The sequence below is a fragment of the Rousettus aegyptiacus genome, unplaced genomic scaffold, assembly GCF_014176215.1.
Source record: "Rousettus aegyptiacus isolate mRouAeg1 unplaced genomic scaffold, mRouAeg1.p scaffold_m13_p_12, whole genome shotgun sequence".
NCBI lineage: Eukaryota > Metazoa > Chordata > Mammalia > Chiroptera > Pteropodidae > Rousettus > Rousettus aegyptiacus.
In genome coordinates this window covers 70001-97469 of record NW_023416287.1, presented here as the reverse complement: position 1 = coordinate 97469, position 27469 = coordinate 70001, and the positions used below count along the sequence as shown (strand labels likewise).

The 27469-nt window shown below is 70.0% G+C and overlaps 1 protein-coding gene across 1 annotated transcript in view; it reads left to right on the top strand.

Moving 5' to 3' along the window:
• MYT1 (myelin transcription factor 1) overlaps window positions 1-27469 on the top strand; it is a 41640-nt gene that overhangs the window by 11015 nt on the left and 3156 nt on the right. The window contains exons 3-21 of the mRNA XM_016146794.2: window positions 1202-1256; window positions 2076-2106; window positions 5154-5216; window positions 5809-6056; window positions 6937-7650; window positions 9022-9156; window positions 9374-9464; window positions 10341-10454; window positions 12368-12582; window positions 13759-13883; window positions 14332-14580; window positions 16607-16761; window positions 17606-17668; window positions 17780-17848; window positions 21079-21141; window positions 21427-21510; window positions 24041-24262; window positions 25147-25238; window positions 25663-25766. Coding sequence (XP_016002280.2) covers window positions 1202-1256; window positions 2076-2106; window positions 5154-5216; window positions 5809-6056; window positions 6937-7650; window positions 9022-9156; window positions 9374-9464; window positions 10341-10454; window positions 12368-12582; window positions 13759-13883; window positions 14332-14580; window positions 16607-16761; window positions 17606-17668; window positions 17780-17848; window positions 21079-21141; window positions 21427-21510; window positions 24041-24262; window positions 25147-25238; window positions 25663-25766 — 2892 coding nt within the window. The remainder of the gene's footprint in view (window positions 1-1201; window positions 1257-2075; window positions 2107-5153; window positions 5217-5808; window positions 6057-6936; window positions 7651-9021; window positions 9157-9373; window positions 9465-10340; window positions 10455-12367; window positions 12583-13758; window positions 13884-14331; window positions 14581-16606; window positions 16762-17605; window positions 17669-17779; window positions 17849-21078; window positions 21142-21426; window positions 21511-24040; window positions 24263-25146; window positions 25239-25662; window positions 25767-27469) is intronic.

Here is a 27469-nt window from a genome sequence, read left to right as displayed (position 1 = left end):
CGAGCGCTCTGCTGGTCCGCGGGGCCAGGTGGCCCTGCCCCACGGCCCCGGACGGCGCGGCGGTCGGTGTCCTGTCTCGCCGCTGCCCGGAGTAGCCACCCGATGAATTCGCTCCCACGTAGCGGCCGACTTGTCTGTTGTCCCCATAGTCCAGTTTCTTCCGTTTTAAAGTCAGAGCCACATGCGCTGACTGGCTGTCTGGTGCAGATAGGTTGCAGATGGGAGGGCTCAGCAGACACGGCTCCGTCTCGCACCCCTGCACCCCGCGCCCCCGCTCTGAACCGTTTGTCCCCAGGAAACCCGGGTGGCCAGGGCGCTGTCGCCGGGCAGAACGCTTGCCAGGGAGAGGCCGTAGGCTGCATTCCGGCTGCACTGGGCGCCGGCCGTCGGCTCCAGGTCCATCGCGCCCCGGCCGGAAGGCCCCGCCGGCTCCTGCAGACTCGTTAAGGAGCCCCTTGCGCCCGCCTCCCTCCCCACTTTAGACGTGAGCCGTGGGCCCCTGGGGCGCCTCCGCGGTGGGGGGCCGAGGTGCACGGCGGCCTGCGTCTGGCGGGCTGCGCAGGTCGCCCGGGGTTCGACTCTTCTCCCTCGACGAGCTGTGTGACGCTGTGCATCCGTGTGACCCGCGGCGGGTGTCCTTGGCAGGTTCCCCGGGCTAATGGGGGGCTCCCCCCCTCTGTCCCGGGGGGCCTCACCCACGGGTCCTGCTGCCCCTTCTGCCGGCTACTGTCCCCGCTGTCCGCTGGCCCTCTGGCGGCCTTGGCTGGGCGGCGGCCTCCTCTTCCTGACCATGGGACAGCGGGTGAGGCCAGTGCGCGGCGTGCGCCGGGTGACACAGGCTGACGGTTTCGTGTGATGAGCTGTAGCCCCTGGGGGCTCTCTCTCGACTGCCTCGCAGGCCAGTGTGCGCAGCGTCCCCCACGGAAGTGGGCGAGGGGCAGGGAGTGGGGGGGCTCGCCGATCAGCGGGCGGTGGGCCGTGGGGGGCCGGACACAGGGTCCCCAGGAGCCGGAGCTCTCTGCCCTGGAGCCCCTGCCCCTCGCGGGCCGCCCCCGGCGCCAGGCCTGTCCCTGCCTCACGGCCCACCCGTTCCTTGTCACTCTGTCGCAGCCTGACCTGCACCAGCACGACCTGAGCCCCACGGCGGCCGGGGGCCGGGGCGGGCCTCGGCGTGTTAATGCCGCAATTGTGTCCTTCGCAGATGAGCCTGGAAACCGAGGATAAGCGAGCTCGCACGCGGTCCAAGGCCCTCCGAGGTGAGTGTGGCTGTGGCCTCGAGTCCCAGGTGCGAGCCGTGGACGCCAGTCCCCCAGCAGCCCCCATGGGAGGACAGAGCCCCACCGCAATGCCCGGGCCCCGGCCTGCTCCCCCTTGCCCCGGGCACCTGGGGCATGGCCTGTGTGGTGGCCTCAGGGTGCCCGAGGGGCCTTTGGCGCAGACAGACCCGTGTGGGCAGGAAATGAGGGGCTGGTAGCTGCATAGAGCGGAGAAAGCAAAGCAAGGCCAGGGACCACCTTCCGGGAAGGAAAGGCCGGTCCTAGCCCCTGCGGCTCTCCGGACGCCGGTCCCAGAGCTGGGTGTGCGGTGTGCAGGGTGCTCTGCAGGGACCGGCGGTTGCCTCCCCGCCCTCGGCTCCCTGACGCCACCGGCCACACGCCGGGCATGGCGCCGAGCCCTCAGACGCCGCGCCAGGCAGGTCGGCCCCCAGCGCCCGTCTCCGGTGGGCAGCCGCTCACCCCTCTGCGCTGCCCCCCTTCCAGCTCCGTCTGCTGGGTCATGTTTCCTGCTGGAGGCTGACTCCCCCCTGCGATTAGAGAAAAAGGTTCTGTCCCGGCCTGGGGCCCAGGGAGTCTGCCCAGCCGGGCGCCTGCCTGGCTGCTCTGTAGGATGCTAGGGGCCGTGGGGGCCTGGGGCGGGCTCTGGGTTCCGGGACGTGGCTTGCTTTGTTAGGCCCGGGGCCGTGCCAGGCCAGGAGAAGGCGAGGCCGAGTGCTCACGGGAGGCCCTGCTGTTCCTGCCTTTTCAGTGCTGACTCCCACGTGTTTCCCTGTCTCTCTCTCTCTCTCCCCCTCCCAGTGCCCCCAGAGCCCGCAGGCGCCGACTTCAGGTAAGAAAGGCCTCCTGAGCCGGGACTGAGCCGTGCATGCGCCTCGTGCCCCATGCTGGGGCTCCGGACAGGCCGCCTGCACCCCGGAGCCCCTGCCCCCCGTGGGCCCCGCTCCCCGCCACCTCAGCCCTGGCCCCAGGGTGCAGCCAGCCTTGTGGCAGGGCAGGGAGGTGCTGGACCTGGCCAGCACCGTCCCCAGCCAGGTGCTCTCAGGTGCCTCCATGTTGGCTAGTCCGAGGTCCAGTTTGGCCAGAGGGGCGGGGACAGGCTGTCCGCTGTCCCGGGTCTTCCGCCGACGCCGACACAGACAGCTTCTGTGTGTTGGTGACCTTGTGGCGGCCAAGCTCGGTGACTTTCCAGGTTCCAGGCCATGTCTCACAGGGGCCCAGGGTCCAGAGTGGGAAGGGAGGGCAGCCCGTGGTCGTCACCTGCTGGGTCCCGGCAGGGCCCGGCTCTCCTCCCACGGGTGGCTCCCCTCGCCTCCTGGCTGCCATCGGCGCCTACATGGCGGGGGCCCCAGCACCAGCCGCGTCACCTCTGGAGGGGCTCTGTGGGCTGTGCCCTCCCGGGTCCTCCGGGCCGGCATGCTCAGGCCGAGCTCCAGTGAGTGGCCCCAGTCGGAGGGACCTGGCTCCCCCCTTCCCTAGAGGCGTAGTGCCGATAAGCCAGAGGAGTGGGGGGCAGGCGCGGATCTCGTGCGAGGCTTGCAGCATGGCCGAGGCGGCTGCCGAGCCTCCTTCTTGGGGGATGAAGGGGCCTGAGCCCCCACGGCTCCGGGGCTGGGACTGTTTCATGCTGTACCAGGTGGCTGTCGAGTGGAAGGCTTGTGCCAGTCAGGAAAACGAGAGGACCCCAAAGTGTCCCCATGTCCCTGTAACCTCCCTCTGGGGCCGTAGCTCGGGGACGGAGGGGAGGCGGCGGGCAGGCTCTGCGGTGCGCGCTCAGCACCGTCTTGATCTCGGGGCGACCCTGAGAACTCTGCCGGAGAAGCGGGGACGCTGAGGCCGAGAGGGTTACAGGAGAGCTGACCATAAGAGTGACATCATCGCACACTCCACGGCTCGAAGCCCAGTCCTGGGGCTCGGGGCAGGAGGGCATGGCCGGGACAGGGGCCAGGTCATGCCCCCGGGGGCCCACGGACCCTCCCCTCAGCCCGAGAGGAGGGGAGACGCACGGGGGCTCGGGGGCAGCGAGCCGCAGGTGGAGGAGAGAAGGCTTCCAGGAGGAGGTGCCTCTTCCTCCGGGCCCCTGGGGTCGACGATGGGGAGGAAGCCGGCGTGCGTCGCGAGGGAGCCCCAGGCGTTGGCAGGAGCAGCTGGTTGTCTCGGCAGCCGTCACGAGGAAGCTGGGGAGGCCAAGCCGAAGGGCCCGTCACTGTCTCGCAAGCTTGAGGCGGCAGAAGCAAAGGCCCCGGAGCGGTCCGTCTCGGCTTGCGGGGGCCCGGCCGGGGCGGTGCCGGGAGGCTGCTGTGAGCCTCTGGACTTTGCCACCTTCCCTGGCTGTGTGGGCCGCCGTTTGCTTGGCAGCCATGAGGCTCTGACAGGTTTTGTGCAGAAACCAGGGGCTAGTCATCGACGTCTCAGTCCTGGAGACGATGTCTTCAGAGCCCTTCAAGCCCCCGAGCATCAAGGCTCGGAGAACGGGACAGCGGCGGGCAGCCCCCCGGCTGCGTGAGGGCCGCCGGTGCCTGTGGCCGTGAGCGCGCGTGGGCCTCTGAGCCGTGGCCGTGCCGCTGCCTCCGACGGCATTTGTGGGCTGCGGGGGTGGGCAGGTGCCGTGAGCGAGGACCGCAAGCCGGGGCCGCTTCCCCTCCCGGCCTGCAGACAAGCCCCCTGTCCCGGCGGGACTGCCCTGGGGGGCCAGCGCAGGGACGGCCACGGCCACCCACAGGGAAAAGCCGCCGCCGTGTCCCGGGCAGGAGCCTCGCAAGGTCGTGGCTCATGCAGTCACGTGACTGGAGCACACGGGACGGAGGCCCTGGTCCCCGCCTCCAGGGCCACCCGCTGCTCCTGTCCCTCCTGGCTCAGGCGGAGCAGCAGGAGCCCGAGGGCCCGGCCGTGCGTGCAGCTGCCCCGTGCGCCGTCGGAGCTGGGGGCTTTCGCTCTGTCCTGGGGTCTGGACTCCACTCTCATTGCCTGCTGCTCAGTCCGGACCCCTGGCAGCGGCCGCCCCGCCCGGCACCGACCGCCAGGCCCTCTGCGACCCTTCCTGCCCGTCCTTGACCGCGCCCTGGCGGCGCGGCGGCCGCGTCCTGGGGCCTCTGTCCCCTCCCAGAGCGGCCCTCGCCGGCCCTGCACGCGTGGGCGCAGTCCGTCCTGCCCGTGCTGATGCCGGGCCCTCGGAACGGGGGGCGGAGCTGCGTCTCGCAGCAGGCGGCATGCTCGGGGCAGCGCCCGGCCCCACGGGCCTCCGCGGCAGCTGTCAGCTAATTGCCTGATTAACTCAGTGATTAATCAACTAATGGGGACCTCAGCTTCAAATCCCCAATAACAAGGAGCTTTTGTGAAATGTCGCAAAGCTAGTTAGTTCCTGAGCGTGAAAGCGAGTGCGGGCTGTAGCAGAGGTGGGGGTGCAGCTCCCGGGGCCCCGGGCCAGCAGGGGCCCCTGCGGGGTGGCGCCCCCTCCACGCCCCGCCCGGCCCCATCCCTGTCTGCCTTCTCACACGCGAACGTCAGCCAAGGCGGCCGAGGGCTGTGGGGTGCGTCCCCGCCGGACACCTGTGCCCCGCAAAGGCCACTGCTGTCCCTCCGCAGATGGGGCAGTGAGTGTGGCCTGCGTGGCCAGTAGGCCCAGCTGTCTGCGCACCGGCCGCTCACGCAGCAGAGAGGTCACTGGGAGTCTGGGCAGAGGGCGGGCGCCGGGCCCTCTCTGGGTCCCAGGAGCCTCCAGGACGGTGGGCCCGTTGGGTCCTCCTCGGGTCCGAGGCAGGCCGCTCAGACCGCTGATGTTGGCCGGGTTGAAACAAGGCCTCCTGCTCCCCAGGGAGGGGCCGGGGGTCCCGCCGGGCCGGCCGTGCCCTGCGTGACGCGCCCGCCTGTCTCCTGCAGCTGCCCCACGCCAGGATGCACAGGCTCAGGACATGCGCGGGGCAAGTACTCCCGGCACCGCAGGTGAGGAGGCCCGCGGGCCCTCGCGGGGGTCCTGGGGGCGCGGGCGGCTGGGCGCAGGAGCCCCTCCCACCCCGCGGCCTTGGCAGGCCTCGAACCGCTACTTCTACCCGCGGGCGCCCGGGTGTGTCTCCACACTCAGCCGTGCTGCCCGGGGTCCGGCACGACTGAGGCTGAGTGCGGCCGTGGTGTGTGTGTGTGCGTGCGTGGCCGTGGGAGAGAGGAGCCCAGAGCAGACCATGTGCGCATTGGGGTGACCTGGCTGTCCTGCTGTGTGATTGTCACTTTCGTTACCTGGGGGGTCGGTGGGCCCTCAGGTACCCCACTGTGGTGGCTGTTACGAGGCCCTGCCGCGGCCCCGGCCAGGCGCCCGCAGTCGGGTGGGGCTCTGGGGGCCCTGCTGAGGTCAGGTCTGAGGCAGGAAATGCAGCTGGATGCACGTCGGGAGCTGTTCACGTGGGTGGTGGGCGTGAAGTCTCCCACCCAGCAGCCTGCCAGGGGCCTCGGGTCCGAGGTGCGGAGGGGCGCAGGGCGAGGGCGGGAAGGCCCAGGTGCACTGACCGGGTGGCCCCCGGCCCTGGCCTCCTCCGCCCAGTTTGCAGAGCTGCCCTCTGGCCAAGAAGAGGAAGCTGGACAGCTCCGAGGCCCCGCACCTGGCGTCCAAGCGGAAGTCTCAGCCCCTGAAGCTGGCTCTCGATGAGGGCTGCGGCGTGGACAGCGATGGCAGCGAGGACCCCGCGGTGAAGGACGCCTCTGTTTCGGGTGACTCGGAAGCCACTCCGGAGGAGGACGAGGCCGAGATGCCAGGACAGGGCGAGATTCATCGCCCCGAGCCAGCTGAAGGTGCTTTGTGGCTCTCTCTTCCCTGAACAAAGGCGCCGAGTGTGTCCCTGGTGAATCGCTGCCTGTGGGCAGGGACGGCCCACCTGCCAAGAAGGCCCTTTCTGAGAACAAGCGACGTCTTGTCCTGAGCCTGGCCGGGACTTCCTGGGCAGGGGGCCTGTGGATGGGGGTCTGTGTGAGCGGCGGGTGGGTGCGTGGGTATGTGTCGGGCCCTTGGGAAGAGCCTCCGGGGGCCAGGGTGAGGGGGCTGCTCAGCACCCATGGAGCAGGACGGGGAAGGCAACCGCGGGTCTCTGCTGACACCTTCTGCCCTGTGGGGCCCACTGGGGTGGCCAGGGTGAGGCCCCAGGCCTTGGCAAAGGCCAGTGTGAAGGTCCGAGGTCCGGACTGCCCACCACACCAGGCTGCTGCTGCCCCCCACCCTTGCAGGGTCTGAGGTGTATTTTTATTTTGTTTTGGAGCCAGTCCCGGGAGGGTGTTCACACCAGCATCCTGAAGTCCAGAAGAGGGCTGGCTCGCTTGCCTCCTTACGGGGGCCGGGGGGGCCGCGTCTGAGCGTGTGTGGACGACCCCGCCGGCCTGCGTGTGGTGGGGGGCCCTGCGCCTCCGTCATGGCGGCCGAAGCACAAACTTGGGTCCTTTAGAAACAAGTTGTTTATTGGTTTCCAGTTTTGAAACAATCCTTAAAATCTGATGCATTTGAGCTTCGCCTCATGAAACGTGTGTTGACCTGACTTGAGAAAGCTCACCCCATGGCTTTGGGACTGCAGTGGCAGAGGTCCGGTGTCGCCTCAGACCCAGCTGGGCGGGGGCGGGGGCGCCAGGGCCTGACCGCCCCCTCCCCGGACCTCTCCCACGCGGCGTCTCTGGTCTCGTGCAGGACGGAGCCCAGTCTCCTCTCGTGCGGCCCCCGGCCCCGTCAGCAGCACCGCGGGCCCCTCCAGAGGCTGCCAGGAGCTCATCGCCACGTCCCTCCTGAACCTGGGCCAGGTCGCCGAAGAGGCCCTGGGCAGGGAGGACTCGGGCCCGAGGACCAGACGAGGCCCTGGCGTGGTGCACTTGATGCAGGACGAGGCTGACGAAGGGGTCAAGGACGTCTTTGTCCAGCCGGAAGAAGCAGAGGAAGTCATCGAGGTCACCAGCGAACGCTCCCTGGAGGGCGTGAGCAGCGAGGAGTCCAGCAAGCCCAGAGCCACCCTGGGTGGCGAGGCCGCGGACGAAGACGAGGACGAGGACGAGGACGAGGACGGGGCCGGGGACGAGGACGAGGACGAGGACGGGGACGCCGCTCCCGACATGAGCTGTGAGGATGCCGGGCCCCAGGCCCCCGCCCCACGGGCCCCCCCCAGCCCCAGGCCCGCGTTCTCCGTGCTCGTGGAGGTGCGCTCGGACGACGGCCGGGACGAGGACTCGCGCTCCCAGAAGTCGGCGGTCACAGACGCGTCGGAGATGTACGACGTGATGACCCGCGGGAACCTGGGCCTCCTGGAGCAGGCCATCGCCCTGAAGGCCGAGCAGGGCCAGCCGAGCCCGGGCGAGCCGGCAAAGGGGGCCCGGCCCCTGGACGCCCCGGCGAGGACCTGCTGCGGCAAAGGTAGGCTGGGTGCTGGCCACCTCCCATCCCCACCCAGGCGTGAGCGACGGCCCAGGCGTGGGCGGCGGGCCCGGGGGAGAGGTGGCTGGAGGAAGGCCTGGGGTGGCGGACGGAGGAGAGGAGGGTGAATGTGCACGTGGCCACCGACCGTGGCCGCTGGACCCGCAGAAAGGGGCTCACGCGGGGCGTCCTGGGGAGAAGCGCACGCTGCGGCTCCAGGTGGGGGGAGGCGAGCCGAACCCGGCGGCTCCGCCACAGCCTGGGGACCCGCCTGGGCCGTGCAGACGGGAGTGCGCTGCAGCTCCGGGCACCTCCCGCTGGCTGAGACGCGGGGCCAGAGTTTCTGGGGACACCACACACGTGGGGGCGGCTTGGAGCAGACGTTCGGGGACGCAGCTGAGGGGGTGCAGGCAGGGTTGTCACTCCAGCCTGAGGGCAGCTGTCGAGGGGGAGCCCTACCGGGCCACACGGGCTTGAGGGTCAGCAATTTGGGGTCACACATGCTGCTCAGCACGGGCTCGGGCTCAGGCCTTGAGGGGCCATGGACACAAAGAGATCCAGGCGAAGGCCACACAGACTCGGGCATGGTGTTGGGTGTCAGTCTAGGGGTGGGCGTGGTGCCCGCGGACAGAGGGACACCGCCGGAGAGCCGCCTGAGCGGGGCACCAGGGCACAGACGAAGCCGCAGCCCCAGCCAGGTGCTCGGTGGCTCGCCCCTGTGGGGTAGACGTCGGGGGGCACGCACCCAGGGAGCAGAGCTGCAGGGCGCTGGGGGCGGCCCGGCCGGAAGTGCCCGGGCCTGAGGACGTGGCGGGCGCCCTGGGCAGAGGCCTGGACAGAGGCAGCTCAGGAAGCAGACGCTGGGGGGATCCATCAGCCCCTCGGGGCCCTGCCCTCCCTGTGCGGGCAGCTCTGTGACTTCTGGTCCCCACACTCACCGACTGCTGTGGGCTGGGTGAGGCCAGTAACTGAGATTTGAGCTTAAAGTTCTACTAAGGCGTTTATCAGTCACACGGCTTAGGGTAAGTTACTCCTTTGTCCTCATTTTGTCACATCCAGAGGACACGACCTGGCGGGGCCCTTGCCCCACGCATCCGGCTCCAGCCCTGTGCGGAGGCTGGACCTCGGGCTGGGGGCCCGGGCTCCGCGTGGAAGCCAGCGGGCGAGGGAGCGGGCGCTCTGCTGGGCTGCCCCGGCCGACGCCGGCCTCTCCAGGGCCGCTCCACGCTCCAGGCCCTGGTCCCGCCAGACTTTGGGGCAGTCTGGCCGTTCTCCTGTCCGGTGGCCAGGGAGAGGGGGTTGGAGCTGTCGGTCCCCCTGCTCACCCTCCCCGCCGGCCTGGCCTCTGAGGGGTGTGGCTTGTGTGTTTAGATTCCTCAAGAGCTGAGAAGCGGGAGATCAAGTGCCCGACCCCGGGCTGCGATGGCACTGGCCACGTGACCGGGCTGTACCCTCACCACCGCAGCCTGTCCGGCTGCCCCCACAAGGACAGGATCCCTCCGGAGAGTGAGTAGCACAGGCTGCCCCTGCCGCTCGGGTGGCCCCTGCCGCTCGGCCAGACAGGGCCCTGGCCCTTCAGGTTGGCGTGGTCCAGGTGTCCCCAGGCTGAGGCGAGGCGGGCCGGGCCTCGCCGGACTGGGGACTGGGGGCTGAGCCGCCGCCGCAGCCCCTGGGGGGCTCCCTCGTCCCGCCTGGCTCACCCTGCTCCCCGGTTCTCTCGCAGTCCTGGCCATGCATGAGAACGTGCTCAGGTGCCCGACTCCGGGCTGTACGGGCCAAGGCCACGTGAACAGCAACCGCAACACGCACCGCAGGTACTCGGGCTGGGCCGGGCCGGGCCCGCCGCGCCCCCTGTGCCGCCCTCGAGGCTGGCGCGAGGCCAGGGCCGACCGCTGCCAGGGTCAGAGCCGCGGCACCTGCAGGCGTGGCTGCTGGTGCCCCCGTGAGTGGGTGCGGCGGGGGTGGGGGGCGGGGCCGGGAGGCCTCCCGCCGTGGTGACCGCCAGTGAGCCGGCCCCACCATCGTGCGGAAGCCACTGCGGGCCGACCGGGCTCTGGGCCGCCCCGCGGGGCCCCGGGGCCGGGGAGCGGCGAGGTTTCCGGCACACTCGTCTCCCTGCTCCGGAGCCCACGGTGGCCGTGGCTGAGAGGGGACGCACACCTGCTCCAGCGGGCACGCGCCCGGCGAGGGGGTTGCCAGAGGCCGCGAGGTCACCCTGTGAGAGCAGGCTGGGTCCCTGGGCGCTGCCGTGACCTGCCCCCTCTCCAGACCCGGCGTAGTCACTGAGCAGACAGGTGTTGCCGCTCCGTGGTCTCAGATCGCCGGACCCCCCCCCCCCCGGTGTGACCCTGGGGGTCCCTGCCCTCTGGGGTCGCGCCCTGGTCGTGGCCCGTGAGGCCCAGGGCTCCTCTGAGCTGACCGACGGCCCGGAAGGCAGTGGGGCTGGCGGTGAGGAGACAGGAGGGAGGGGCGTCCCATCGCCCGCACCCCCGAGGAGCCTCTGTGGGGCGCTCTGGGCAGGTGGAGCGCACGGCGCCCTCGTGCGCCGTCTCCGAGGGTTTCCGCAGGCGCTCCCGGCCCGAGCAGCGGGCACTTGGAGGCCCCCAGAGCGGGAGCCGCTGCTCCCCGTGTCCTGGCGTGGGCTGGCGGGGCCCGGCGGGGACGGCTCAGCTGGCCGCTTGTCCCTCTAGTCTGTCCGGGTGCCCCATCGCTGCTGCGGAGAAGCTCGCCAAGTCTCACGAGAAGCAGCAGCCGCCGGCGGGAGAATCTGCCAAGAGCGGCTCCAGCTCAGACCGGACACTCAGGTGGGTGGAAGAGGCCACGGCACCTGCGGGCACCCTGCCTCCCAGTGCACGCGCGTGTGAGCGTGTGCCTTGTGCACGCGCGTGTGCTGTGTTTGCGTGTGCGTGTGTGTACATCTCCACATGTTCCCGTGTGCACGTACAACTGTGCATGTGTGTGCTGTGTTCGCACGTGCGTGTGCGTGCATTTCCATGCGTGCCCACGTGCGCGGAAGCCTGTGTGCGTGCGCAGTGCCGTCTGTGTGTGCATGTGTGCATTTCCATGTGCCTGTGTGCGCGTGTGTGTGCCGTGTTTGCGTGTGCTGTGTGCAGTTTGTGTGTGAGGCCTTGCATTGCCTCCTGGGGGTGTCGGTGGCGGCCAGTTGCGGGGCTCACAGGACAGTCACGTCAGCCGCATTTGCAGTGCGGGTCCGTGGCACACGCGCCCACCCTGCCGCCGCGGCCGCTCTGCCCGGTCTCACCTGGGACTGCGGGGCTCATGGAGATGCGGGTCCCGTCTGGGCGGGGGGCACTGCCCTCCGGAGGCACGGGGGCGCTGCGCCTGCTGCCCTCCCGCCTCGGCCTCCACCATAGGGCCTTGGGCCCCGCCGCCCACGGGGCGGTCGCGCCGGCCGCGTCCTGAGAGCCAGCGGCCCTCGCGGCGGCGGGGCCGGCCCTCTGCGGCTCAGCTCTGCTCCCTGCGGCCTCCTGTCAGTTACGGATTCGACCCTTTTCCTGCCTCGATCTAAGTCGCTGAGGAAATGCGAGGCCATCAGGCGGGCGAGGCCCAGACAGAGGAGGCCGTGCGCCAGGAGCCCCAACCTCAGCTTGCCGGCCGGGAAAGCGGGGTGCGGTGTTGCATCACGACTTCGGACGGTCCCCATGAGGCCAGAGGAGGCGTGAGATCCGGCCTCCCGGGCAGAGTGGCGTCCAGGGCGTAGGGCCCGACCGTCGGGCTCCGTCCGCTCTCTGTGGCCACGTCTCCAGGAGTCGCGCCCGTGGTGTGGGCATCTGCGAAGCCTCGCTGCTGTTGTGGACGCTAAGTCTGCGCTGCGGGCTGAAGCCCCGGCCGAGGGAGCCGTCGCCCCGCGGGGCCCCTGTCACATTCAGGGTCTGCGCGTCCCGGCGCCTCTCCAGGCCCTGGGCAGCGTCCTGCCACCCCCACCCCCCCGGCAAGGGCACGTGGCCCGCTTGGGGGTGTCCAGTTTCCCAGGCCTGGCAGGGTGGGCTCGGCGTCACGCAGTCGCCGTCACTGGGCTCGTTGGAACCACACTCAGGCTCCTGCAGCGCCCGGGGGTCTGGAGCCCCTCACGTCGGCCCCTCCCAGCCCCGTCCTCTCCCGATTAAAGTGGCTGCTCAGTCCAGACGCCAGGCGGAGGGGGGGGGCAGCTGGGGACTCTCCCTGCCTCGCCCCTTCTCCTCCCCGGCCAGGAGGCCGAGAAGCCCCCGCAGACCGCGTGGCCGCCCCCCCCCCCGGCCGAGAAGCCCCCACAGACCACGTGGCCGCCCCCCCCCGGCCGAGAAGCCCCCGCAGACCGCGTGGCCGCCCCCCCCCCCCCGTGGTCGTCTCACCCGGCCTCCTGTCTCTCGACCGCCTTTCCAGGCCCATCCCCCATCCTTCCAGCTCCCCCCCACCCCCAGGGCCACCTCACTATCCTTGTCCCTCGGCGGGCCGACCGCCCCTGGAGGCTGGCTCTCAGAAACACAGCCACCCTCTGCCTCCTCCACGGGACCCTGCCTGGGCGGCCTGGCGGCCAGGCCCCCCGACGTGTCTGAGACCTACTCTCCTGAGTTCCGGGGGAGGCCTCGGGCCCCCTCCTCTGGCCGGCGGTGTCTGCGAAAGCACGCACCATGCCGCTCGCACAGCGCCGTCCGCACTGGGCTCTCGGGGCTCCCTGGGGCCTGTCCTCATGGCTGCACTTCTCCCCTCTCCCCAGACCCATGTGCTTCGTGAAGCAGGTCGAGGTCCCTCCGTACGGAAGCTACCGGCCCAGCGCGGCCCCCGCCACACCGAGGGCCAACCTGGCCAAGGAGCTGGAGAAGTTCTCCAAGGTCACCTTCGACTACGCAAGTTTCGATGCTCAGGTTTTTGGCAAGCGCATGCTTGCCCCAAAGATGCCAACCAGCGAGACCTCACCCAAAGCCTTTAAATGTGAGTGGGGGCCGCCCCGGGGGGCGTGGGCGGCGGGGCGGCGGGGGCGGCCGGGGCGCCAGGCAGGAGCACGGGGCGTCCTCTCCCCAGCGGCTGACGCAGCGGACCAGGGCCCCGGCCGTCCCGGCTCTGCGTGCTGGCTCTGTGGGGGTCTGTCCTGCCCACGGTGCCGCTCCGTGTCCACCCTCAGACTCGACATGCCCTCACTGACTGTGACAGCAAACCAGGTCCTTTGCGGTAGGCACACCCAAAGGCCTAAGGGCCGCCTCGCTGATGCGGGCCGCCCCGTGGGAGTCCCCTCCCCGGCTCTGCCGGCTCCTTCTGCTCATTGCCCCGCAGCGCAGCGGGCAGGGTGGGGGGCAGGGCTCTGGCGACCACGGCACTGGGCCCGGCCGCCCCCCAGAGGGGCCGCTTGCTTTCCTGCGTGGGGGATTCGTAGTCGTGAAAACAGCCTTTGGACAACAGCCCGAGGCTTGTTGCGCTGCCTTGTGGGCTGCGAGCCCCTCACACGGGAAGCATGCGTGAGGTGGAGGGGTGGCCCCGGGGTGCGTGAGATTGGATGCGCCCCGACACAGCCGCCGGCCGGAGGGGACCGTCCCCACGCGGGCTCCAGCCCGACTAGATCTGGGGATTTATTGGCGATGCTGTGATCACTCGAAAATATGATACCTGAGAGTGATTTTATGGCTACACACAATTACTAGAAGAGATAACGATTTATGCCTTCGTCTCTCATGTTTATTTGAATAGCAATGTTATTTTATCAAAACAGGCACTAGTGGGGACGCGAGCCTTCCGAGATGACACCGGTGTCCCCCTCGGGTGATGCTCCAAACACTCGTCCTATTTACAGAATTCTTTAGTCTTTCAATAGCTGTTCACTGGTGGACGACCGTTTTTGTTTGAAATGTCAGGTGCTAGAATATCTTTGGAGGATTGCACTCTTTCTGCGCAAGTTCAGCTCCGGCCAGACGTAGCCTCCTCAATGCCAAGCAAGGGGCCTCAAGCCCACCTCCCCCGCGGCCGTGCCCTGTGTGCGCCCCAAGACCCGAGTGTCTGTGCGGGCGCCTCCTTTTCCGCTCTAGCTAGCCCGGTGTTGTTCCCTTTTTGCAGCCAAACCTTTCCCAAGGGGCTCTCCCCCTAGGCACAGCTCCTGCACCCCACCCCCTTCTGCAGGCTTCGACTACACACATGACGCCGAGGCCGCGCACATGGCCGCCACGGCCATCCTGAACCTGTCCACGCGCTGCTGGGAAATGCCCGAGAACCTCAGCACGAAGCCGCAGGAGCCGCCCAGCAAGGTCGGTGGGGCGCCCGCAAGGTCGTCCCTCTGAGGCAGAGGCGGGGCGAAGGGCCTTGCAGGCGGGACCACGTGGCCCCTGAGGGGAGCATGCTCGGCGACACCCGGGGTCTGGCTGCTGGTGGCCACTCGCACCTTCCCGCCCTCAGCCGTGGCCCCGACGCGGGGAGCTGTGGCCCCGACGCAGGGAGCCGTGAGCTGTCCCCGAGAGGGGCAGGCGCACACGGGGCCCCGCGTGTCTCTGAGTCTGAGGCTCGTGAACCTGCTCTCACCTGCGCATGCTCGCCGGAGCCTGGTCGCAGCGTTGCGAGCACCGAAGGGGGGGGTGACCCCTCCGCTGAGGCTCAGGGGCCCCCGGGGGCCGTCGTCCCCCTGGCCGGAGGAGGGCCTCCTGGACTTCCACCCCAGGAGGCACGGTCACGCACACGGTGTCCTGTCCGCTGCCGCAGGCCGTGGACATCGAAGTGGACGAGAACGGGACGCTGGACCTGAGCATGCACAAGCACCGGCGGCGGGAGGGCGCCCTCCCCGGCGGCAGCGGCAGCCCCGGCGCCCGGACCCCCGACGCCCCCCAGCGCCGGGACTGCGGCAGTGCCCCCAGCGCGCCGCAGCCCAGCCAGGCCTCCCGCCAGGACGAGTGGGACCGGCCCCTGGACTACACCAAGCCCAGCCGGCAGCGGGACGGGGAGCCCGAGGAGGTGGGTGCCGGGCGCCGCGTGGGGCAGCCGCGGGGCTGGGGCTGGCGTCCGAGCGTGAGCCGCTCCAGGCAGAGCCCGGGGCCCTGTCCGTTGTCACGCAGGTCCTGTACCCTCTGGGCGGCTGGGACTCAGCCCGCCTCTTTGGAGGGCTCTTCGCCCTTTGGCTGCGCTGTGGCCTTGTCTGGACGAGAGAGGTGGCCTCGTGAACTGCACAGATGAGGAGGCCCTGGGCAGGGCAGAAGGGGGCTTCTTCCAGACGCCACAGGGCGCCGTGGGACGGGCTCTGAGTTCCTTGGCTTTGCGGGCCTCCTACCCACCGGATAGGGACACCCAAACTCTGGCGGCCCCTCACTGTCCCCAAGGTGCTCCGGGCCACCTTTGTCCTTGGATAGAGGCAGGAGAAAACTGGCCTCGGGAGCCCCATAGTGGGCGGGGCCGAGCCCTGAGCCCAGCACCCAGCACCCAGCACCCAGCACCAGGCTGGGCCTCTGCGGACGCGGCAGCCTCTGTCCAGTTTCTGCGCCCCCTGAGGGCTTTTCCCACAGAGCTGTGTGCCCAGAACGACAGAGCCCCACACGAGGCGTCCCCGGCCCCAAGCGACCTCTGCAGAGTCCCCGCCCACCAGGAGGGCAGCTCCCTGTGGGGGTGGGAGTCGCGGGGGCGGGCGCCTCTGCGCACCCACCACCTCCATCTCTGAGGCTCCGTCCTCCTGGTGAGCCAGGCGGCCTCCGCACGCATCACACAGAGGAGCCGACCGGGCCACAGGCCGCGCTCCCTGGGCTCGGCCACTCGGCTGTGGCCCCAGGGCAGGGGCGCCTCTAACCGGGGCCCGGCGGAGCGAGGCCAGCCCGAGTCGTGCCGCTTCCTCCTGGACAGCAGGGGCCCCAGCTGGGGGCACAGGGGTCCTGACAGCTGCCGTCACCCCGTCTCGGGCCTGCTGCCGTGGCCTTGGCTGCTGCGCCCCTCGCCGCTGCCCTCACCTGCCCTCCGCGCACCCCGGCTCCCTCCCAGCACTGCCATTGCCACCTGCGGGGCGGCCCAGGCCTCAGAGGCCCTGAGGCTCCCTCCCGCTGAAGCCCGCCCTCGTGCACTGACCCACGGTCAGCAGGCGGGCCGTGTGCAGAAGCCGCAGTCTGCTCCCAGACCCTTCGCCCCCACGTCCTCTTGGACGCCCCCAGGAGCACGTCCCCAGCCAGGCCTTCTCGGTCCCTGAGCTGTGGCCCTGGACTCCCGGCCCAGGCCCTCCATCTGGCTCTGCCCAGGGCTCCTGACGCCGCCCGGGTGAGGCCGCCAGCCGTGGGACCCAGCCGCCCCTCCCGCCGGCCTCGCTGCCCCACTGCCCCGGGGTCTCTGGGACACGTTCCCCGTTCCGACCTTTGGGGACCCCACACATCTGGGGGGCTCAGTGTCGTCTGGCTTGGCTGGCAAAGGAGTCGGCCGTGGTGACCAGACGTAGGCGGCCCTCCAGCCGCTGAGCGCTGCAAGGCCTTTCCTGCCCCGGTGCCCAGCAGCCCTCAGGGGCTGCGACCTCCTCCGGCTTAAAAGTGGCGCCTGGGCCCAAGAGGGTGAACAGCTTGCCGAGGGCTGACTGTGTCCACAAGCCGCCTGTGAGGGACGGGACAGGCGCTGGCCGTCTGGCTCGCGTAGGCTGCCCCCCGCCTCGCGGGCAGGGCCCGTCCCCATTCCCCCTGTGTCCACGCTCTCTGCCCCGGGCCCGCCATTCGCGTCCCGAGGGCCCCCGAAGTGCCTCCGTGGTCCAGGCACCGTGCTGGGGGCGTGCAGGGCCGGCGTCACCCCCCACCGCCCCCGAGGCCCCACCTTCCCGGGGCAGCTCCGGCCAGGTGGGGCCCTGCAGTCCCTCAGGCCGCTGTCCTCTGCGTCCGGGAGACTGGCCGCCTCCCTCGTCGGGAAGACGGGAGGCGCTGGCAGTGCCCGGCGGACCCGTCCCGCAGGGTCCCGCCCCCGCGGCCCCGGCCGGGCGCCGGCCCTGCTGCCGTTAAGACCTCTCCCCGCTGGTTTTTTGCAGTCAGAGCCAGCAGCCCATTCTTTTGCTTCTTCTGAAGCAGATGACCAGGAGGCGCTGGAGGAGAGCTGCGAGGGGCGGCGGTACCCCGGCGAGGTCGCCCTCACCAGCTTTAGGCTGAGGTTTCTGTCCAAGGACGTGAAGAAGGAGCTGCTGACGTGAGTCCCCGCCCGGGCCGCCGGGCCTCCCCAGGGCACCCGCGGCCGGCACGGGCGGCAGGGTCGCTCCGCCCCGGCCCGCTCCGGGCGTCTGGCCAGGCCGGCTGGCGGGCAGACGTGGGGCGTCCTGCGGGGAGCCAGGCGGCGGGGGGCAGGGTCGCCGCGCCCGCCGTGCTGGGCCCTAATACAGCCCTCCGAGGCAACCGAGCACACAGCGACCGCAGGGCGGAGCCACACGGAGGGCGCTGCCCGCCCCGAGCCGTCCTGTGGGACGTGGCCCCTCGGAGCCGGTCCGCACGGGGTTCGACCGGCCGCCGCCGGAGCGGGCCGTCTGCTGGTGGCCGGGGCCGGCTGCCGTCCCACAGCCTCTGGTCGGCCCGCCACGAGCTGCCCCGGTGGGAGGCGAGGGGCAGCGGCATGGCGGGCGCCCCAGCCTTCGCCGGGTCCGAGTCCGTTCCTGGGGCTCCTCTTCGCTCGTCCTGACCCTGCTGGCTTCCTCCTGCCGTAGCTGGCCCCCCGGGACAGCCGGGCCCAGGCTCCCGTCTGGGACCTTGTCTTCAGGGGGCCGTGCCCGCCTGTCCGCAGGTGTGCGTGCACATGGCCCATGGGCCCAGAGGCCCCCTAACTGCAAGCCAAGCTTCCGAGCAGTTCCTTTTTCCTTCTTGAGTTAAGTGTGGGAGCGACTGGCAGCCCGGAGGCGGCGGCTGTGCTCCGAGGCCCGAGGGGAGGAGCCGTGCCCCGAGAGCCGGGGGCTGGCGACGGCCCGGCCCCGCGTGGGCTTGGCCGGGAGCAGGCCTGGCAGGCCCCTCGCTCTCTGTCCTGATGCTCTTTTCCCTCTGTCCAGCTGCCCCACCCCCGGCTGCGACGGCAGTGGCCACATCACCGGGAACTATGCCTCCCACCGCAGGTTCGTCCCCCGCTTGGGTCCGGCCTGGCCAGGTGCTCGCGGCGGGTCCCCCTCGCTCCTCTCTGCTCCCCATCTTGGGCTCACCGCGGTGACCCATCTCTTCTCTTTCAGCCTCTCTGGTTGCCCTCTTGCTGACAAGAGCCTCAGAAACCTCATGGCTGCCCATTCTGCTGACCTCAAGTATGTCTGCCCTCCTGGCCTCCCACCTCTCCGGCGGCTCCCCAGCTCCGCTCTGTCCTTCCAGGGGGCTTCGGCCCAGACCGGCTTCTCCAGGGCCGGAGCCTCAGGCCGGCCCGCCCAGCGGGAGAGGCCGGGCCGTGGAAGGGCCGATTCTGCTCAGCCGGCCGCCGCCTGTGCGTCCCCGCTCTGCGCCCTGTCCCCTCCGGCTGGGTGGCTGCTGTCGGCTCCTGCGCTGCCCTCAGCCCTGCCGGCCTCGCCGCAGCCCAAGGCCGGCAGGGGAGCAGGACGCCAGCTTTTGGGGCTCGGGCCTCCCGGGGACGGGGCTGCCGGGCCTACTCTGCTCGCCGCCTGCACGCGCGTCTGCGGCGGCCCGGGCCGGCCGGCCGTGCTCGTCCGCGGCGGCTCCGTGCGGTGCAGGCTGCTCTTGCCGCGGTGCCGGATGCCGACAGCGCAAGACGAGTCGGCCCCCTGCACCCCTGCCAGCCCTCCCGGCTGCTCTGTCTTGGCCCTGGCAACCCCCTCCCCTGGACAGCCTGGCCTCCGTGCTCGGCCCCTCGCTTTGCTGAGCCCCCCTGCTTTGGCCCCAGGCCCCGAGGGCGGCAGGCAGCTCCCTGCCCGACAGTCCTGCGCACAAGATGCAGGCACCAGAGGGTTCCCAGGTCTGGTGTCCTCTCGGACTGGAGCTGGGGACAGTCCCCGCCTTTGGTTTCTCTGCTTTCCGTTGAGCTGTGACTCCCAGGCTGACCAGGGCTGAGGAAGGAGGTCCCACTACTGCCCCCAGGCCACCCCTCCCCAGGGCGGGTCCGCCTCCCTCAGGCCTCCGAGTTGGAGGCCCCGAGTCCAGGCCAGGTCCTCCTGGCTGGTCCATCCTGGGGCCTCGCGGCTGAGGCGCTGTTGCTGCCGGGGGCTCCCAGGCCCTGGTTAAGAGGCGGGCGGCCGGCTCCGGGGTGCATGTCCGGGCCAGCGGTTCCCTCCCCTCACTGCCAGGCGGCCCCCCGTTCCTGCAGACGCGGCGGGGTCCCGCCCACGGCGGTCTTCCCAGGGGTCACAGCCTCACCAGAGCGTGTCCTGAGGCTCTGACGTCACGCGCACCCGCCTGGCTGTTCGTGAGCCCAGCCCCGCAGTCCGCCGGCCCCTCCGCCCTGGCCCCTCCCTCCGTGCGGCCTGTCCCTCCTCCCCCCTCCCTTCTAGCTGCTTCTCCAGCTCTCCTCGCATTCGCTCCTGTGATCAGCTTTCATGGGCTTCCAGTCTGAGGCGATTCTGGGCTCGGGCATGAGCCTCCGGGCACTGGCTGTGCGGCGGGAGGTGGCGTCGGGGAGGGCGAGCCCCGTCGGAGACCCGGAGCGCAGTCAGAAACCGCACCGCGAGGTCTTCCTTGCGTGGGAACCATCGTGCGTTAGCGCTAGCAAGGCCGGGCCCTTGCTCTCCTCCCCTGGTCTCCCCGTGGGCGCCCGGCCCTCGTCTCCTCCAGCCGGGCCCAGGGGCCGCTCCCGCTCTCCCCTCCTCCCGCCCAGTGGGCACGTGGCGGCCTGGCAGCGACGGGGCCAGGGGGCCCGTCCCCGGGGGCAGAGCCTTGTGCCGCCGCCTGGCAGGCGTGCTCTTCGGGGCCTCCCTGTCGCAGCCGGGGGCCGTGACAGTCTCGTGTGATATGTCGTCTGCGTTTTGGTGAAATCCCAAGTGCGTTTGTGGCCCCTTGCGTGGCCCGTGCTGCGCGGGGGGCTGGGTGCAGCCCCACCCTGCGTGGGGTGCAGAGGTGGACCCTGGCGTGGGTGCCGCTAACTCACGGGGTCGTCCTGTGTAGACCGTGCTCGGGGTCACGCGGTGGGCGGCCTCCCGCAGCTGACCTTGCACGCCCGCAGCCAGCGCTGCCCCTCCAGCCGCATGGACGCGGCTCTGGGGCAAGGACGTTACGCTGGGACTCGGCAAGGCGGGCAGGGCGGTCCCACCTGCCAGGAGCTGGAGTGCCGCGGAGGGTCCCCCGGGCAAGCGGGTCCCACGGCGCTGGCCCCCGAGTCTGTCCCACGCTGCCCTGAAGCCGGGGAGAAGCAGGGCCGCGGGCGGCCGGCCGGCCAGGGTCAAGCGTGTCCACACCCTGCTCTGTACTTGGCCCTCCGGGGAGTGGGCAGAAGCGCGGGGTTGGGCACCCACAGCAAGGGAGGGGCGCCCCGATGTGCCGGGGACCCTGGGGCCTCGGACGATGCAGAGACAGTGTCGGGACCCGGCGCTGCAGCGCTCGGTGTCGGCCGAAGGGTGGCACCTGCCTGGCCGGAGGCGGTGAGCCATGTCCGCTAACAGGCAGAGGCCTCCTTGCCCCAGGCGTGCGTGGGCTGACCTGTGACCACACGTGGCCGGGGCAGGAGCTGCCCAACCTCAATAGGTTTTAAGTTATGCCAAAACCTGGCCAGAGGGCGATGTGGCTCCCAGCTGCTCTGGTGGGGAGCGGCGGCTCGGCTCGCGGGGTCTGGGCTGGCCAGGCGCTGCCTGTGCCGTGGCTGGCAGAGCTCAGGCACCCGCCTGTCTGCTAAGCGGGAGGCAAAGGCCTGGGTCCTGCGCCGGAGCACCTGTCCCCATGGCCCCCGGGGACCCCCGGGCCTGAGGCACAGCCCGGCTCCCATGGTTCTCTCTGCGCGAGGCTGGGAAACGGTGGAGAAGCCCTGCCTGGGCCCCGCCGGGGCCGAGGCGTGGAGTGAGCCCTGGTCGGCGGCCTCCTGAGGCCCCGCCAGCAGGGCTGGCCACGGCTCCCCACGTGGACACCAGCGTGCGAGGGTCATGGGGCCATTTTGGTCCCCCCGCCCCCCGCTGTGTGGTGCCTGCCCCCACTGCCGCCTCGAGGCCAGGGCTGCCGAGGGCACATCACAGCACTGGCCCCCATGCTGAGATCGGCCCTTGCCCCCCGAGTGGCATCATGGAAGGTGAACTGGTCTTAGGTTTCGAGTTTGCCTTTCCAGGCACTTGAGCTTCAAGTCAAGGGCCGTGTCTGTTCTGGAACTTTCTGGTCCAGCCTAAAACCTGCAGGAGGCACCGAGTGCCATCGTCCCTGCAGGCGAACTGTTTGGCCTCCTGGGCTCACTGGGGGGCCAGCTGGCCCGGGGGGGGGGGCGTCCTGGCTGGGATGGGCTCTGCTGTCTGGGAGACCCCAGGGGGCAGGCGGGTGCCCCGGGCCTGAGTGCACAGGGTGCCCCTCTGGGGCCCGCTCCATGGCTCTGCCCCAGCTCTGCTGTCCTCCACAGGTGCCCCACACCTGGCTGCGACGGCTCCGGCCACATCACGGGGAACTACGCGTCGCATCGGAGGTGAGCCCGCCACGCCCAGGGGTGTGGCTGGGGGGGTGGGGGGCTCTGCCCTCAGGTGAGGCTGGAAGCTCTGGGCGGGGCACTGACGTGGCTCCTCCGTCCACCGAGCTGCTGATGGTCGCGGAACTCTGCGGGCAGCACGGGGGTTTCTGGGGACGCCCCGGGCCTGGCTGCCGCCCAGCAGAGCGCTCGCCAGCGTAGCTTCTGTGGGGTCCCCGGGCTGCAGGCCCCGACGTGGGAGGAGCTGCCGGGGCCACTGCCGCTTTTATCCTCTTCCTAAACCAGCTTGTCAGGCTGCCCACGTGCCAAGAAGGCTGGTGCCAAGGCGACCCCCGCCAAGGACGACAAGGAGGACCCCGAGCTGATGAAGTGAGTCAGCCCCATGGAATCGGGGTCCCCCGTGCCTTATAACCTACAGGCCTCTGAGCTCCGGGTCATCGACACGGCTGGCGGATGACAATCCCCGGCTCCCCGGGAGCCCGCGTGTCCCACGGGGACCCGCGAGGGCGCACCCGGCACTGCGCGGTCCGCCTCCCCAGTCGGGGCGTCTGGCAGGGCGGGAGAGGCAAGACGCCCACTGCCTTTGCACCCGGGGACGCCTGGGCGCGGGGCGCTCGCGGGCCCTGCTGTCTGGCGGGAGGGCCGCCCCGGGTCAGGGAGCAGAGTCCGTGCCGAGGGACGGCGGCCGCCTGCATCGTGCGTCTGCGTCCGCCCTGCGGGGCGCTGGGGCGGAGTGAGGGAGCCGGGCCCCCACGCCTGCTGTGGGGGGGCGACCTCTGGCCTTGGACGAGTGAAGTCCCCAGAGCCGCTGTGGCCTCGCTGGGCGCGTGCGTGAGGCTGACTGTGCGCCCTGCTCGCTGGGGGCGGTGCCGTCGCCGGCTCACCCTCCGAGGGAACTCGCTTGCAGGGCGCACGGGGCAGGGGGCAGGTCGGCTCAGACTGTCGCCTGCTGGCCATGAGCAGCCAGACGCCCCCGCAGAGGGGCACCCTGGCCCGAGGCCTGGTTGCCCCTCAGGGTCCACCCAGCCTGAACGTCTGCTCAGCCACAGAGGAGGGGCCTCGCTGGCCCGCACCAGGGCCTTCCTGGGGTGACCCATCGACTTGGTAATGTGGCTTGTTTGCTGAAACAAAGGCGAGAATGCAAAATGCATTGTGGGGGGTGTTTCTCCTGAGAACCTAGGGCTCGGCCTGAGGGCCTGAGCGTGTGCACACAGTGCTGTGAAGGATTTAGCGAGGGCCCGAGGATGGGGGATATCAGGGGTGCATTGTGCTGCCTTTGCAGATGATTAAAGTCAAGATCAGCATTCTTCAAGTTAACTGAGAAAAATGCTTTATCTCCTCCTAATGTGCTGTCAAGTTTGCTTTCAGAAAAACGAGATTTTGCAGCCAAGTGGAAAATGTGACTGTTAGGAACAGTTTAGCATTTGTAGGGCGGATGAGTTCCCGGTGACCCCATGGCAGGGGGTGCAGGCCCCACTTAGAGCCTCCACTTGCGGGGTGTCCTAGTACAAGTGCCCACCGCGGCAGAAACGGGCCAGGTCCTGCCGCAGGGGGTGCGGCCTGGGATGCCGTGTGGGCTGGTGAGGGAGGCGTCTTGTCTGCGCCAGGTCAGCGCTCGGTGGCAAATCCCTTCGGCCACAACTGATAAGTGGCTGCTAAGTCCGTGGCGGTCCCGGCCGGGGTCAGGGGCCGGATGCCTCCGTCCGTGGAGAGGCCTGGCCGCCCTTGGCCGCGCTGGGAGACGCCCCTCTGGCCTTGGGGCTCCGGGGACACGTCGCGCTTGTGCCCCGCGTGGCACCCCACATGCCAGCGCCAGGTCACCTGACACTCCTGAGGATCTGGACGCTGGGTGTGGATAGAGAGAAAAGCCATGCTTCCGTCGACGCGTTTGAAATTCTCACTTCACATGCGCCCTGGACGAGGGCTTTGCGAAGGGAGGGGCACGGGGCTCGGTGCCGAGCCCGGGACCTCCCGCCTGTGTCTCCTCTGCACCTCCGCAGCAGCTCCGTGAACTGGGGCCGTGTGCCCCCTCCCGGTCCTGCGTGTCTGCGGGGTTTGCAGCACGGGGGAAATGGGTGGCAAACAGCGAGTTGAGAGTCCCCGCTGCTGGGAGAGAGGACGCGGAGCTTGCAGGCGGGGCTCTCGCCGGCTGCCACGCGCTGGTTCCGGGTGAGCCTGGCCGCAGCGTGGGGCGCTCGTGGTCCGGGTCCCGCCTGCGGGCCATGAGGAGGGACGCTCGTGGTCCGGGTCCCCCTGTTTCTGTCACCGCCTGGATTTCAATGGCAGCATGAGGGGCGGTCCCTTGGAACCTCTCTCGAGCGATCCCTGGGCATTTGCTACTTCCATGAGGGACCCCTTCCCTGTCCTCAAACAAGCTGAGCAAAGGGGACGGTCTCCCCAAGCCGGCCCGGGACAGGGGTCACGGGGGGTCTGGGTGGCACCTCCTTCCAGAGCACACGCTTCCGACGTGGCAAGGCTGGGACACTCATGGGCGTCATGCCGTGAACAGCCCCTCTGGGTGCTGTCGAGGGGCAGGGCCCCGCTGTCCCCACACTGCCTGGCTCTGGGCGCACTTCCGACCCGCGACTCCCAGGTCCCCTGGCCCCGTGCTTGCTGCAGCTCAGCTGGCACCTTAATTCCACTGAAGTGACTCTGCCAGCAAGGTCTAGGCGTGGAACCCGAGGCTGCGATCCGGAGAGGGCCGCTGGCTGCTGACCCTCCTGCCGCGAGGGCGGATGGGGACATGGTTCCTGCCTCCCCCGCCGGCCCGAGGCCCAGGACTCGCACCAACGGTGGCATTTGGGCAGGGCCCCCGGCGGGTCTCCGCCGGGCGTGGGGGTCTCCGGCTCTCCCTGCTGCCCCCACTCCCCTGTGCTCACCTCTGCCCTCCTCGCGCCAGGTGCCCAGTTCCAGGCTGCGTGGGGCTCGGCCACATCAGCGGCAAGTACGCCTCTCACCGTAGCGCGTCCGGCTGCCCGCTGGCCACGCGGAGGCAGAAGGAGGGCTCCGTCAACGGCCCCTCGTTCTCCTGGAAGTCGCTGAAGAACGAGGGGCCCACCTGCCCCACCCCAGGCTGCGACGGGTCCGGCCACGCCAACGGGAGCTTCCTCACCCACCGGAGGTGACTGGCCCTGGGGCGGCCGGACGCGGGCTCGGGACCCCTGCCACCTCTCCAGGGAACAGCAGCAGGGGAGGGCGCCGTGCGTGGCACGTGCCCCCCCGAGCATCCGCGTCCCGAGCCTCCCTGCCACGTCCCACGCGGCGCGCAGAGCCCTGTGCCCGGCCCTGTAAGAGCTGCATCTGTCACAGTTCACGCCCTGCCCCTCCCACTGGGGCCCTTTCTTTGAAGTCTGGGGCCCAGGCTCAGCCTGTTCTGCAAGGGGCCTGGTGACGAGACCCCTCCTGCCTGGGCAGCGGGCGGGCAGCACTGACAGCTCCTCGCCTGCCCAGGGCTGGGAGGCCGACTCCTGCCTCTCGCCCTGTCTGCCTGCACCTGGCAGCCCAGGCGTGGCCGAGGTGCTGGGGCCAGGACCCGGGCCTGTCGGAAACTCTTTTTCTTTCGATTTTTCTGCCCCCTCGTCTCCTCATCTGTAAGATTGATTAAGCCATTCAAGCCATGAGCCAGTTCTGAGTCCAGCCAGCACCGGGTGCTGGAGACAAGCAGAGAACACACGTGGGAGCCCCTGCCCCCCGCCCGGGCCAGGGCAGTGTGGGTGGGGCCAGGCCGCAGGCCCTGCGGGGAAGAGGTGTGCAGCCTAGGCAGAGCTCGGGGGACGAGCCTTCAGGGCAGTGGCCTGTGCTGGGCCTGGCCGGGCTGGTAGGTGAACAGCGAGGGCGGGGCCTCCCCCTGGACCAGGGGCACAAAGGGATGAGCGAGCAAGTTCCCTCCAGGACCCTACCCGGCTGCCAGATGCTGGTGACTTGGCTCTCATCGTGACGTGAGGCCAGACTGGCCTCTGGTGCGTGACTTCGGACTGCTTTTTAGTGTGTGACCTTTGCCTTCAGCTTGTCCGGCTGTCCTAGAGCAACCTTTGCTGGAAAGAAGGGGAAACTCTCGGGGGATGAGGTTCTCAGCACGAAGTTCAAGACGAGTGACGGTAAGGGTGCCTCCCTCGCGGTCTCCGTGGGGAGCCCTTCGACCTGGCGAGTGAGCATTGCTGGGAGGGGCAGGCGGGCGCCCGTCCTGGAGGCCCTGACCCGTCGTGGGCCTGTGTCTCGAGCGGCTGCTCTAAGGACCCTGCAGGGCTGAGGGGCTGAGAATTCACTCGGCTCCAGTGAAAAGGGAGCTGTGGACATCCAGCATCCCCCCCAAAGGTCTCCATCTCTCTCTCTCACAACTCATTCTGGCTGAAGACATGTCCACTCTCCCACCCGTGGCCTAGACACACGGCCAGTGGCCTCCAGACGCCCCCGGCTGACACGCAGGGTCAGTCTCAGAGCCGCTCTGGGCGGACCGAGTCCCTCCGGGAGGCCAGCCTGGGCCTGAGGCTGAGCCGCCACCGGGCTTTCTCCCTGGGGCAGTGCTGGACAACGACGAGGAGATCAAGCAGCTGAACCAGGAGATCCGAGACCTGAGCGAGTCCAACTCGGAGATGGAGGCCGCCATGGCTCAGCTGCAGTCCCAGGTGCGCCTGCCCCTGCGCCCCCCAAGCCCCGCCCCAGGCTCGCTGCCCTGGGTCCTGGCCTCTTCTGTGAGGCGGGAGGGGCCCAGCCCCGTGTGCAGATGGCGGGCACACTGGGCTGAGTGCGGCACTCGGGATGCCTGAGCCGCGCTGCCTGTCCAGTCGCCGGTCCTGCCACTGTGTACCCTCCGGTGCTGGCGGCCGGGGGTCCTGTTGGGGTCAGGGGTCCCCCAGCGTTAGGAGTGGGACCACGCGTGGATGCTCCCGCCCAGCTGGAGCGCGGCCACCACAGCCCTGTCACACGCGGCTGAGCGGCCTGGCATGCCTCTGGACCCATGTGCCCCTCCGTGCCTTCGCCGGTGGCCGGAGACCGCAGGGCTGCTGGGAGCCGGGTGCGTGTCCACGGGGAGAGCAGGTGGCACACTGAGTGGCCGGTCACAGGGCGCCTCTGACTTCCCCAGGGAACACCGCTTGCCAAGAGGCAGGGCAGGTCCGATTCCAAAAAGACCACGGGCCACCCTCAGCGCCTGGGGCATGGGCGGCGGGCCACACGCCACCACGCTCCCGAGGCCGGAGGGGCGAAGGGACGAGGAAGCGGCCAGGCCCTGCGGGTCTGAGGGGAGAAGGGGGTCTCGCCGTGGGGTCCTGCCCTCTGCCTGTGCCCGGCACGCGGCCTGCCAGGGGCAGCGTCAGCATGGGGGTCAGGGGTCCTCGCCGTGCGGGCAGCGTCTCCCTGGCTGTCTCAGGTGCTGAGGCACTGGCCCTGGGGACGCCGCCCGCCATCCCGCCCCGCCAGCGTCAGCACCTCCGCCTGCTCCGCTGGCCTCACCCGGCTTTGCAAAGATGGCCGCTCGCCAGGCCGCTCGCCAGGCCACTCGCCAGCACTCTCTGGAAGGGCCGCTCTCCCCTCCTGTGCCGTGTGGCGGGCAGGGGGCTGCTCAGGCCGACTCAAACCTTCCCAAGCCCAGGGCCTGTCACCTGGTGGCAGAAGCGTCGCAGCCCCCCCCGAGCTGCGGGTTGGCGGACGGCCGCCTAGAAGGCCACTCCCTGGTCCACACTGGGGGACAGCTCCGCGTGCCAGACGCTGAGCTTGCCTCTGCCCCAGGCTCCTTTGAACCACAGGGCTGGGGGCTGCCCTCCCAGACCAGGCCCAGGGCGGAACCGCTGCGTAGGCTTACGCCGCCCAAGACCCCCTGGTGGCCTGACCACCCAGAGCAGGCAGGACAGCCCCTGGCTATCAGCCCCCTTGTCACCATCCTGCGGGGTCCGTGGAGGAACTCTGAGAGCCCCCTTGGGAGAAGCCCTGGGACCGCTGAGCAGGCCTCCACCCTGGTGTCCTTCTGGGTCCAGAGCAGAAGCGTCTGTGCTAGAAACTAACAAGCCATCGGCCCAGGGCTGCAGTGGATGGGCAGCTGTCGAGGGGCCGCAGGGTGCCTCGGACGGGAATGAGAGGCACACTCGCGGTGGCCAGGGCCCGGCTCAGGCACTGGACTCTGAGCCCTCCTCCACTCTCACTCACACTCCACTCACACTCGCACTCACACTCACACTCAAACTCCACTCACACTCAAACTCCACTCACACTCACACTCCACTCACACTCACACTCAGACTCCACTCACACTCAAACTCCACTCACACTCACACTCGCACTCGCACTCACACTCACACTCAAACTCCACTCACACTCCACTCACACTCACACT